Source organism: Enhydra lutris, unplaced genomic scaffold (genome assembly GCF_002288905.1).
Source record: "Enhydra lutris kenyoni isolate GAN:26980312 unplaced genomic scaffold, ASM228890v2 scaffoldscaffold5, whole genome shotgun sequence".
Classification (NCBI taxonomy): domain Eukaryota; kingdom Metazoa; phylum Chordata; class Mammalia; order Carnivora; family Mustelidae; genus Enhydra; species Enhydra lutris.
In genome coordinates this window covers 40,270,622-40,283,798 of record NW_019154089.1, presented here as the reverse complement: position 1 = coordinate 40,283,798, position 13,177 = coordinate 40,270,622, and the positions used below count along the sequence as shown (strand labels likewise).

Sequence of the window (13,177 nt, the reverse complement as noted above, 5' to 3'; positions counted from 1 at the left end):
GAATAATATTCCATCATCTTGGTCCTTGCACACAGAGCTGAGTGACCATGGTGCCCCGAGCATGGTCACTGAGGAAGTTCCTCATCAAGGGCAGTGTGACTGGGGGCACCATCTAACTGGTGTTATGACCAGGAGCTGCTAGGACCTAGTGACAAGAACCAGAATGCCCTTCAGAAGTTTGAGGGGATAGTCCACTCCCCCTCCCCCAGCCATGGACCACTTCAGCCAGTACATGTGTGAGTAGACCAGCCTGAAGATACCTTGGCTCCCAGTCTCTCCAAAGTTTATCTCTCACATCCGCAAGTCCTGGAATTCAGGCATCATTATGCTGATATTTTTTTCTCTCAGTGGCCCCCTCCAAGACCCAGGAGTACTCCAAGGAGAGCTGGGGATACCTGAAGGGGCAAACCAACGGAGGAGGCCACCTGCCCCAGTCACGAACAGAGGCAGAGGCACCATAGACCTGGAGACTGCAGACTGGGACAGCTCCCAGCCTTGTTGGCCCAATAAAGGGCTTCAGAAATGTTAGAAAATATATACAATATTTCACCATTCTTTTTATCCATTCATCTGAGAGATTCTCAATAATTTTAAGTGTAAAGGGCCCCTCGAGACCAAAGAGTTTTAAAAGCCCTGCCTTAATCTTATTTCCTCAGAATGTGGTGTCCAGCACAGTTACACCAAGGCAGAATAACTCCTAGGAAGAGTAAGGAATGAGTTCTCAAACTATTTTGCTTCGAGAACCATTTATACTTTTAAAATTAATGTGGGGCAGGAGTTGACTCTTTTTCTTGAACTTTAAAATTTTTGCCTGCTCTGGAAAAATACAGCCCCTGATTTATTCTATACCTCATGCCAGCATAATGTTAATTTGTCCAGTTGGGAGCACAAAAGCAAAAAAAGGGTGCATTTTCCTCTCCAGCACCCAGAGACAAAGCACAGATTCCTGTCTCAGATGAAGGGAACTATACTGCCTCCCAAACAAGGGTACGTTCCAAACACTTACTCACATTTCAGTGAGTCAGAAGGAAACAGACAGATATTCATCTCCCTGAAACCTGGCTGACTTCCTCCTGCAAGAAGTCTGTGAGGAGAGGCAAGGTTGGTGTCAGGTTTAGTGAACAGCCACCTAAGAGCTCTCAGGTAATGTCTGGAGTCTTAGTAAGCAGGTGAGAACCATGAACAGGTCAGAAAAAAAATGCCTTCAAGTGTTTGTCAGGATTAGTAAGTAGAATGAGTAAGTGACAGATAAGAAAACAGGAAGGAACCAGGAGCAATACATTTTGAATTCAAAGGTATGGAGTTTATAGTCATGATGAAAAGCAGTAACACCTGATGAATACCAATTTAGTGCTTTAAGATTCCAGCCCCAGCTATGGTAAAGGAGAGCCTTTGATTTTTACCAACTAATTAGTCCTTCCACCCTGAACCACTTCACTTCTGAGTGGCGGTATCCCATATACTCCACAGTGGTCATACTAGCTGCTCCATGAGGATTTGGGATGGTCATAATAATAATGATTAGTCTAATATTCCTTAAGTTTAATTTATTAAGACATTTGATCATTTCACAAAAGTGGTCACTGGAAGAATTCTCATTTCAACAATGTGCTGGGAATTTGTGGGTGAGCTTTTGGAGGAAAAATCAGATTTAAAGAAAAGTTAATATCCTAAGAAAAACCTCAGATATGGTTACAGAACGTCCTTTTTCCAGATCTGAGACTAAAATAATGGAATAAAATGGTCATGGTGTATTACAGACAAAGGAAGAGTCACAAGTTCATATATGGGTTCTCACTCGTCTCTGTGTTTTGAAGTAAATCGCTTAAACTTAGTAATCAAATCAGCTGCTTAGGAAAGGAATGAATGAGGATTTATCACACACACACACACACACACACACACACACACACACACTGCTCTTGCAACAGGTCTTGCTTAAATATAACTCGGATAATCATAACTTGTGAGCAGATCTTCTTTCCCGTCGAGTTAGATCCTAACCTGGTCATTCTGCACTTATTTTTGTCCGTTTCTCCACCCACTTGAGAAAAGCAGAGAAAGCCACGCACCGCGCCACCCATAAAAGCGTGGCTTTGGGTTCGCCCCCGCCCCCCTTGCCTCCCACCTCTGCCTGGAGCCTGGAGCCACAAAGGGCTGCAGAAGGGCCAAGGTTCTCCGGGGGCTGCGGGCGGGTGGCAGCCCGTCAGGGGCGGGGTAGTGGCAGGCCGGCTCCCGCCCGTCGGATGTGCGGGGCCAGTCCGGTGCGGGTTAGGAAAAGGGCCAAGCGCGCGGACTCCAAGGCCGCTGCCTCCTGGATCCCCGGGGCCAGGGCGGGACCGCGCGGGGAAGTTAAGGTGCGGTTTGCAGGGGGTGTGGTGGAGCGCAGGTGCCCGCGGGGCCGCAGGGACTGGCCTAGGTGGGGCGGGGCCGGGCCGGGCAGATCCGGTGTTTGCAGCAGCCGCCGCCGCCGCCGCCGCCGCCGCCGCCGCCGCCGCCGCCGAGGGGCGGGCTGGGGCGGGCCTTGGAGTCCCAAAAGCTGCCAGGCAACTTTTCCTTGCCCTCAGCCCGGAGGGCGAGAGAAGCTCTTAGGACAGCTTCTGGAGTGCGTTTTGCGGAGTCCCTCTGCAAACCCAGAGCAGCTACTGTCTCCGGTAGGGTCAGAATGCGGCCAGGACGGACAGGGGGCGCGCCGTTGCGGCTGGTGTTAGTGCTCAGTCAAGGTAAGCGAGGAGTTCGCTCTCCATCAGCGGCCGGGGGGAACCTGCTCGGGTCCCCAGGGGAAGAGGGAGGAGTTTTGCGGGACGAAGGCGCAGGCAGCGCGCCCATCTGCTCGGATTCCACGTGGACCCAGGCTCCCAGCCACCCGGAGCTGGATAGAGAGAGACTCCCCATTCCCTCTCTCCCCCGCCTGGTGTCCCCATAAGGCATGTCTCACCCTGTTTGTGAAGCACCCTTCAAAGTCAGCTCCCTGCGCGCTTTGGTTTTAGACACACGCGCACGCACTCAAATGCACAGAGGGAGTGGAGACTAAGGGGTGTCCTGAAGATGGAGAGCCCTGCAGACCGGCTTAGACAGCAGGTGCCGCCGGCGACGCGCCCCACAGGGTTCTTGGGTCCCGGGAAAGCGTCTCTGGGAGGCAGCATGCACCAGCTCGCGCGATGCCTGGTGGCTTTGTAGGAGACTGGGAGCCCGAAATGCTTGTTTTTCAAACCGAGGGTGTGAATTATGCTCCCATGTCTTCAGGCTGCAGCACGGATGTTTCTAACCCAGCGCTTCTTAAGTACTTGGCAGAGGGGAATTCTTCCTTCCCTTCTGCCTTCCTCTAATTGTTGTAACGTTTCTGTTCAACTTAATATAAACTTAGGCCAGGAAAAGTTCTTTTTACTTTCTTGATCTTAGCGGCTGCCAACAAGAGAATTAACTAAATCCGGAGCGCCAAGGGCAGGGTGGTGAGAGTGAGCCCACCCACCGCCTTTTGCACCAAGTTGGGCGACCCCATCCATCTAGTGTACCTTCTCCAGACCTTTCCAGAGCCTACTGTGTGCTTACTGTAAGGACTGTAGTTTACTGGGAGGAAGCGGGTCACTTGTATTTTGTAGTTTGAAAAACTACCAAAACAAAAGAATGGTCTCTGGTTTTCAAGTGTTTTTACAAAGAATATGAACATTTCCTAATACATACAAATATTTCTTATCCTCCTTTGAGGCATTTAGCCAGGGTATTCTTTATTATGGAAAAAGCCTAATCCAGATAACCCTGTAGCATTTTCTTCCAGTCAGAGACAACAGACAGGGAGTACCGCTATCCCCCACCCACAGCAGAAACCAGGCATAGTTAGGTTTTCTGTCTAACTCTTTGTCAGGTGCTTTGTGGATATTGTGTGCTGGTACCCAAAGAGTGTTCTGAGGGACCATCAACCCTAATCTAGTGGTTTCAGGTCAAGTTGGATTCACATTGTAAAGCAGTCCCTGGAACACCACAACCTTCCCAAGAACTAACAGACGTTTAAATCCAAGCTTTTCATCTCTCTGTAATTACCCATTATTAACAGAAGCTATGGAAACATAACATCATTTTCTTATCTTTGAGGCTTGTTTTTTAAAGAGCAGTGAGAAATACTTCAGCGGAATGTGTTGCTGCAAGGCATGAAGTCAGGGATAGAGATTTCTAACCTGGAGGTAGTTAATAAGGACAAACCAGGCAGAGGTGATTAAAAATGACATCTGTACAGATGATTTTTTAACATTTCTTCCTTTCTTCTCTTCCAGTTATTTGCATACTCAAGAAACAGGTTTTCTCTTAATTCAAGATGATCATAAACAGGCTTGGTCATGTGTGAGATCAATCCAGGTTTCTAGGGAAGCAACATCATTTTTTGATACCGTGAATATCCCAAATTAACATGAATACTTAAATCTCTAGGTCAGTGATAGCTGACATTTTTTGATATTACCGTAGGTATGTAAAGCTTTTGAGTATTCATCATTACTATACACATGCTTTTATAGGTGTTTGTAGACTATATACATGTGCAACTGGGTAATGTAAATATATACCAAAAATGAGAATGTAAAAAGCATATGTGTATGTATGTGTGTTTATAGATCTCACATCCTCTCCAGCAAACATGGCAACCACTGTAGAAACTTAAAACCCACAAATCTCATTTTAACCCTTAGAGTCAAATTTGCTTTCTGTAAACCTTCTCAGGGGTATTTAAGAAAAAGCAGTGCTCAATGTTGAGTTTCCTATTCATCACCTTGTGTTGATCACTCCTTGGTTTAAGTGTTTGCAGTCATTGACATGGTAACTGGCAGATGAAGCATGGAAGAGAAATGCCATAAGGGGCCTAGATCATTCAAAATCTAGGACCTATTCATAATAGGTCCATAGGGGAAAGGAAAATGTAATTTTATTTTATTTTATTTTTTTAAGATTTTATGTATTTATTTGACAGAGAGAGAGAGATCACAGGTAGGCAGAGAGGCAGGCAAAGGGGGAGGGAGAAGCAGGCCCCCTGCTGAGCAGAGAGCCCCATGCAATGCGGGGCTCCATCCCAGGACCCTGAGATCATGACCTGAGCCAAAGGTCAGGTTAAGGTTAAGCCAAGGCTTAACCCACTGAGCCACCCAGGTGCCCAGGAAAATGTAATTTTAAAGTGCACAGTGACACTTTCTCCAGTGTGCTGCCAGACCACAGATAATCCTCATCTCACCCTGTCTCCGGGACCCTACCCCAGAGTCACCCCCTCTTTATGAAATACCTTCAGAACCTCTCCCTCATTCCCCTCAAGCTGTAAGTATTCTAATTTCTCTCAGAATAAGTAAATCCTTCTTTTAATATGTAATTTGGGAGCTCTGTCCTCCTGAAACACACGCTACCTCTGTCTTCTCTTCTCCCTGTTTTTCTCCTGTTTTCCCGGAAGCTCTTCCTTCCTCTCCGTCACAGGCTCATCTGTTTGGCCCATTCCTTGGTGTTTAGACTTCCATCCTGTGTCTTGTCTTCCTTCTCCCAGTTCTCTCTGGGCCAGTTCCCCACTCGAGTCAGGATCCACAGCCAGACTCCTCTTCTGGTTCCGGATCAGTCTTTCCATCTGCCCGCATCTCCACCCAGATGTCAAACAAGCATGGACTCAATGCATGTCCTCAACCAAAGTCAACACCTGCCCTCCAGAATTCTCTCCTGTATTGTCTACTCTTGTAAACCAGCAGCAGCACTCGCATGCAAACGAAACGCAGGAATCTTCTCCCTTGATTCAACCTCAAGCCCATCTCCAAGTTCTGTCCGCCCTCTCCGCCTTACACAACTTCTGCCACCACCCAGTTCAGGCCCTTTCCTTCATTGTGTCTGGACAATTGTAAACTGGCTTTCCTGTTTTCATCTCTTATCCCTATGACCCATTCTTCTCGTGGTCACCAGCATTATCTTTCTAAACACTTATTTGTATCCAGTCAACCCCTGGTTCAAACATGTGGTGGCTCTCCTGTCTGAGTGAAGTCCAGATTTCTTGGCCTGGCCTAAAAAGTCCTTTGCCCTCTGGCTGCCGGCTGGCCTGCCAGTTCCAGCTTTTCTCTGCTGTACTCCTCACGCACACACGTAATGCTAGTACACACTGCGCACAGGCACGGACATGACACCCATGCCCCAGAGCCTTATAGACACACCTATACACACCTGTGTTCTGACTGCACCTGATTAGACCATATTTTATGTTATTTTCCAGACTATTCCATTTGCCTTCACTGCCTTGATGCTTTTTCCGTTTTCCTTTTATCCCTTTGCAACTCACCATTGTCCCAAGACAACCCCAAGCAGAATTATAAAGTAGGGAAGGTTTTTCTTTTATGACTAAAAGGGAAGTTCAAGGTCATCTCTCATTTCTGGTACTGACCCTACACTGCCTCCACCCTCTTATCCTTAGCACCCCATAGCTGAAAATCACCATCTTACAAAGTAACTCCCCACCCCATGGCTCTCCAGCTATCCCGGCCCAACTATGACTATGCTTTGCTCTCTTAAGCCCTGGTTCGTGAGCCTCTGTTTGCTTTAAATTCATGCACTGGGGCTCAGGATCAGTATTTAAGAATAACTATTCATACATTTCTGACGTACAGCCAGATATCAAAGTAATTGCTTAAATATTAGGGCTGTACCTCATCTTTCCTAACAGATTAAAATTCCAGTATTGCCTGTACCACCTTGTTGTGAGACGACCACCAAGACAGGTAGGTTTCAACACCAAGAATCAGTGAACGCGTCAGTTCAAATGAATTCCCCTCTGCAGTGGGTGATGACTGTTCCTGTCTCAGTGTGCTAATAGCCGTGGGCCTAGTAAAAGGGAGAAGCCTGTGAGTGTAAAGAGATGAGCTTCTGATCGTGGAATTTTAGACATTCAGCAAAATAAAGATACACATTCAAGGCAGTATGTCAAAAATAAAGTATTTCAGGAAGAATGGGGGAAAACATTGGGGGGGACCAAAAAATATCATCCTGATGTCATGTGAATGTTCCCACTGAGGTCAAAGCTTTGGTCTGGACCATCAGCCTTGACTAGCTTGGGATGTTACTGACCTGTTCAGCACAGCATCAAAGAGAAAGAACCACAGAATGCTGTCATTGTAAAAGGGCAAGTCAAAGATAGGAGGGTTTTTGTAGGTGTTTTGTTTTGTTGTTGTTGTTGTTTTCATTTGTTATGGTGACTAATGATTTACCTGAATACGCAGAAGAATGTCTCTCTAAAGAGAAGACTCTTAATACCACGAACCCTGAAATAACAAGAGATTCTGTATGAGGACATGATTCCTATGATGCCCTTCAGATGACCCACAGGTTCTTTGTTCATCTGGCTGTGGTGAATTCCATAAAACTAGCATTTGAACATATTTTTATGCGTGACTGTTTCATGGGAGGCGGTGTGCTCGGACCAGCCATAGGAAACTTGAAACATGGTCCAGAGAGTTTATAGTCTATTTGGAAACAAGTCCAAACCTGAGGGAAGAACATTGTCTCAGCCCCTGGGAGGGACCTAACCCATTTCAGGCCCTGCCATCCTCCTTCTTGACAGAAGTGCAGTTATGAGACTGTCTCCTACCCAGTGCAGCTAGGAGAGCGGGGGACTTCAAGGGGGTTTGCACTGGGCCATTCCTGGGTCTCATGCTTCTCTCCAGTGTCTGCTTTAGACATGGGCATGTGATTGCAATGAGATATGGAGGCAGATATGCTTGGAGACTTTTGGGAAAGAATTTTTCATTCTTAGGAGAGACACTGCTAAGAAATATACTGTCAGGTCTAGTGAAGCTTGGGACAGCTGCAGCCATCTAACAGCCATGACATTGGCTAGCTTGAGGGTAAAGCCTGTACTGGCCCAAGGGAAAGACAGAAAGCAGGTCCTTGATACTGTCTTTGAGTTTCTGAATTATTGAAGTTCGGAGCCGTCCTGTTGTGCCTAAAGAAAATGTCCATATAATTTAAAACTTGGTTACGTTGTTTTCATCATATTGTCTTGTTGTCTATGCTTGTAACAGAGATATGTAACATAAATTTCTATAACATAATAGATATCATTTGGTTACATATAATTAATTGCTAAATGGGTGGTACAGAACTTAAGATTGAGCTCAGAGGATGGTTCAGAAATGTCACTGTGATGCATTTAAGTGTCAAGCCTCATGACAAGCCTTTGTGGGGACAGGAAAGAATCTTTACAATTCACATCTACTGTGAAGGACCTCAGAGGTCAGAGAACCCCAGTTCTCACCCTTTACAATGGCTGTCAGTGATAATAATATAAGACAAAGAGTAACATAACCAGGAATGGGACCCAAGTCTCCTAGTTCCTGGACCAGATGTTTTAGATGCTCGCATAGGGAAGGAGAAGGTCGTTATATCCAGAACACACTGCTCAAGGTTTTCACAGAGGGTGAAAGGTTGAGAAGGTGAGAGTTAGTGGGCACCTGACCCTAAATGGCCTTGTAAACTGTGGTAAGCATGGATTTTTGAGGACAATAGGAAGGTTTTGAAGGGTCTTAAGCAGGGGAGTGACATATCAGATTGGCTTCTTAGGTAGATCACTCTGGAGGCAGGGAGGATGCTAGACTGAATGGAGGCCAGACCGAAGGCACCAAAAGCACTTAGGAAAACTGGTTCTGGTCTTGGTTGTAGGTTAGTACACAATCGGGAGATGATGGTGCTAAAACAGTAGCAGCAGAGAAAGATCACAGAAGACAGATTTGAAAAGTAGTTAGGGAGAATGGACAGGATTTGGTGAAGGATTTACTATGGTGGCAGCAAGTGAGGGAGAAGACAAGACTGAGGCCTAGGTTTTGGCTGTAGACAACTCAGTGAGCTGCTACTGACTGAGACAGGGGGAGGCAAGGGAAAAAGGCAACTTAGATGAAAAAGATCATCAGTTCACCTTGATGGGTTGTTTGAGACATCCAGGTGCACATGTCTAGTAGGTAGATAGTTATATACAGAGCAGGATTTAGAAGTAGGAGAGAGAACACAGGAGATAGAGATTTAGGAGTCAGAGGCAACTAGAGTCATTAAAGATGTGCCATTGAAGAGTCAGGCAGAGACCGGAAGACAGCTTTGGCCACCACATGAGGGATTACCTGAGAGAGTAAGGTGAGGAAGGGGAGACACCAGGGTGACAGGAGCAGAGGGAGTAGTAAGAAGAAAGAAGATGGCAGGAAGTAGGGCGCCACACAAATATTTTGAGAGGGAAGAGTTGGTCAGTAGGATCAGCTTCTTCACGGAAGTCAAAAATGTCGGACAGCGTTGACAAGGGCATTCTCCACGGGGTGAAAAGCAGAAGAAGGCGGAGTGGAGTGGGCTGAGGAGTCAGTCACTGTGAGGAAATGCGGGCAGAATCCGGAAGTTAGGTAGTAAAAGAGGAGAGGGAGTGGTAGAGGGACAGGATGGGAGAGACTTGTATAAACAAACCTACAAACATGCATAAAAATTATTGTAATGAGATTTTTTTTTTTTACCTCTTTTACTTATGTTATTACATGGTGTACTTGTGATTTTTGAGAACTGCACTGAGGCATCTGTATATATGGCAGGAGTCCCTAATGGGGTAGAGACGGCAGCACAGGAGGAGTGCTGATGTCCATGGCAAAGGGGTCGTCATAAAGAACGTGGTGGTGGGGGGGGCAAGAATCATAGGGGTGCCAGAGTAGTAGCTCTGACAACAGCTTTGAAGCCACAGATGACCATAGGAGGGAAGGCAGAGTGGGTTCTGGGGTCTGACATGGAGAAGACATGAGCTGAAGAGACAAAGTTGATGACTTTGAGGAGCGCAGAGAGAGATAGCCCCGCCGTGGGAGTGGGCACCCCCCCACCCTCCAGTGTGGCCGCTTAGATTGATGAGGGAGCCCTTGTAAATATTTCTCTTTCAGAACAGACTTGCCACGCTAAAATAGCTGTAATTAATAAACTTTGCATTGTTTTGGGGGTGCGTAATATATAACAGGGTTCATATTCTGGTTGCAGAATTAATATCTGTGCTTTAGTCAGATTTCCTAAAAAACAAAAGTTGTTTTTTTAGAGTTATAGGTAAGTTTCTCCAGTTAAGCTTTTAGTTCTTTATTTCTATCCTGTTTAATAAAATTCTCAAAGTCATCTTTTCAGAAATCATAGTCCCATAGAACCCAGAGAATTAGAGTTGGCTTTGAAAGGTTCTGTTAGTGAAATGTTAAAGCCTTTTATTCTGTGTGACTCAGTGGTGTTTTCAAAGTGTTTTAAAACATTTTCATTTAATCATAAGAATTAGAAAAGAAATCAACATCAATTTCTTAATTTTGTTAACGTTATAATTAGTTCAAAGGGCTTATATTCAAGTATTTTTTTTCCAGTCTGTGCCTGCTGACACTTGTACATATAAATTACGTTTACTAACCAGTATAAACTTGAACTGCATATTTTGCTAATGTTTTCAGGTACTGGGACTGTTAATAGTTTTCAAATATATTGTTCTTCCTTTGAAAGAGTTGTCCAAACAGTTCACGGCAACTGTGCAATTTTATCAGTGAAGGCTCCCACGTTATTATTCTGCATTCTGAAAGATTAAGTACAGTTCTTCCTTTTAGTAGTTGAAAGTGACTAGAGACAGTTTTTACTACAGAAGCCATACATAACTCCTGATCACTGAAAGGCTTTCTGTATAAAAATGAGGTTAATGTTTAAACAGAGCCACAGAAATAAAGCAGTGATGGACACTGTATTGTTAGCGTAAGAGATGATTTCATTGTGTTTTGAAAAGCATGAGCAAAGCTCGAGCGCCCACGGATGCCTTGAACGTTGGCAGTTGTCATTCCCTCTCATTCATTTGAAGGTGGCCTTTGTTTGTCTTTGTGCACGCCTGATCTCATGCCCATGGATACTGTGTAAGAATGCAGACTGAATGCGAGCTGGCCTCTGGTCAGCTCAGTCACATAACTCTATTCCAAACTGTTTACCAGTTGCCTTCGGGTCCTTAACCAAATAGCTTCATGGGCGCTTGTTAGAATACGGACACTGCATCTTTTGGATTTTTAAAAAATATTTTATTTATTTATTTGATAGAGAGAGATCACAAGTAGTCAGAGAGGCAGGCAGAGAGAGAGGGAAGAAGCAGGCTCCCTGCTGAGCAGAGAGCCCGATGCGGGGCTCGATCCCAGGACCCTGAGGTCATGACCTGAGCCGAAGGCAGAGGCTTTAACCCACTGAGCCACCCAGGCGCCCCCTTTTTGGATTTTATAACCTGTCCAAAGCCATATTCCAAATGCTGGCATGTAAATAGATCTTTCAGAACAATTGACTTAGTTTTTCTATGTACTTATTAACATTGTTGAGGGGAAAAAAAGAATAACTTAACCTTGGAAACTGGGATACTTATACGGGATCTTTATTTACTTTTCAGCCTAAAAAATGTAATACTCTGAATAAAAGGACCTTAAGGAAAAATTGAGAGATGATTAAATAAATAATTTATGTAAATGTCATAGTGTCTTAGTCCATCTGGATTGCTGTAATGAAATACCACAGACTGGGTGACTTATAAACAACAAAGATTTATTGCTCATGATTCTAGAGGCTGGAAATCCAAGATCGAGGCACTAGCATGGTCACGTTCTGGCAAGAGGCCTCCTCCTGGTTCATAGCTGGTGGAAGGGGCTGGAGTCTCTCTGCAGCCTCTTTTATAAGGCATCAATCGCATTCACGAGGATGAAGCCTAAGCCCACCTCTCAAAAGTCCACTCCCTATCACCATCATCTTGGGACGTTAGGATTTCAATATAGGAAGTTGGGGTGGGGAAGGGGAACACAAGCATTCAGACCAGAGCACATGGTAACTAAGAAACCCCTTTATTATTACAGTATTTAATTTTTGTCCCAAAATTATTGAGCATCATTTTATCATTACTTTTTTGTTATGGTCTAAGTGAGATATGAACTTAACCCCTATTAAGAGTACAGTCCCGGACTCCTGGGTAGCTCAGTGGGTTAAGCCTCCTCCTCGGCCCAGGTCATAATCTCAGGGTCCTAGGATCGAGCCCCACATCGGGCTCTCTGCTCAGCAGGGAGCCTATTCCCCCCACCCCCCCGCCCCGGCCTGCTGCTCTGCCTACTTGTGATCTCTCTCTCTCTCTGTCAAATAAATAAATAAAATCTTAAAAAAAAAAAGAGAGAGAGAGAGAGTACAGTCCCACAGTCTCTCACCTTTGTCCATGCTCTCTATTTCTAAATACTCTCCATCCCGCAGTCCATCTTCTGCAGTCATTTATGTGTCAATTTCATTGAGGCTCATGCACCCCAGAAAACTTCCTCAACCCCAATCCAATTTAGGTGTTCTCCACATGTTCCTTGCCCTTGTCACTTTCTACTTCAAAAAGCCATTTACTGGGCACCTGGGTGGCTCAGTGGGTTAAAGCCTCTGCCTTCAGCTCAGGTCATGATCTCAGGGTCCTGGGATCAAGGCCCACGTCGGGCTCTCTGCTCAGCAGGGAGCCTGCTTCCTCCTCTCTCCCTCTCTGCCTACCTCTCTGCCTACTTGTGATCTCTTTCTGTCAAATAAATAAATAAAAAAATCTTAAAAAAAAAAAAGCCATTTACTTAGCTCTCACCCCCATCGACTGCAAACCCTGAGAAGATAGGGCCTATGTCCTTTTCACTGTGGCCCAGTTGAATTCTGGTGACTGAGTGATGACAGTTGGAGACATGTATGTCAGCTCCTGTAGCATGGAGGGAGGACGCACTTTCTGAACGAAGGCCAAGCTGAAAACTTCATTGTTCTTTCCAATTAGAATATGCAAAAAAAGCCTCTATGTGCAGATTTATCTGAATTGGCTAAAATATTTCTTTCATTGGTCTTTTTTTCTTCACTTCTTTGGCAGAGCTTTTAGAATGTCTCTTTGCCTTGAAATGTCCAATTAGGCTAGCTCTATCAACAAGTAACAAGATGAAGCAAAGCACGAGCCCGGTGCAGACATCCTTTTGTTCCCAAAGCACTGTCCCATGTCCCTATTCTGTTCTCATAAAGCAGCGCCCATAATTCAGCTTCAGCTGGACTCTCTCTCCCACTGAATACATTCCCTAAAATCATCTTCAATCCTATTTATTACAGTATTCACAGGCCCTGGCATATAGTAAGTGCTCAAAAAAATGATCGATAAAAAAATGTTTTTAAATAA

The 13,177-nt window shown here is 45.1% G+C and overlaps 1 protein-coding gene and 1 pseudogene across 1 annotated transcript in view; both read left to right on the top strand.

Annotated features, from left to right (window-relative positions):
- Nucleotides 1–47: 47 nt before the first annotated feature.
- On the top strand, nucleotides 48–461 carry LOC111140769 (annotated as a pseudogene).
- A 2,085-nt stretch (nucleotides 462–2,546) lies between these two features.
- The window catches only part of LOC111141135 (integrin subunit alpha 2), a 106,630-nt gene continuing 95,999 nt past the window's right edge, over nucleotides 2,547–13,177 (top strand). The window contains exon 1 of the mRNA XM_022493481.1: nucleotides 2,547–2,723. Within this exon, the coding sequence (XP_022349189.1) occupies nucleotides 2,666–2,723 (58 nt within the window). The 5' untranslated portion in view covers nucleotides 2,547–2,665. The remainder of the gene's footprint in view (nucleotides 2,724–13,177) is intronic.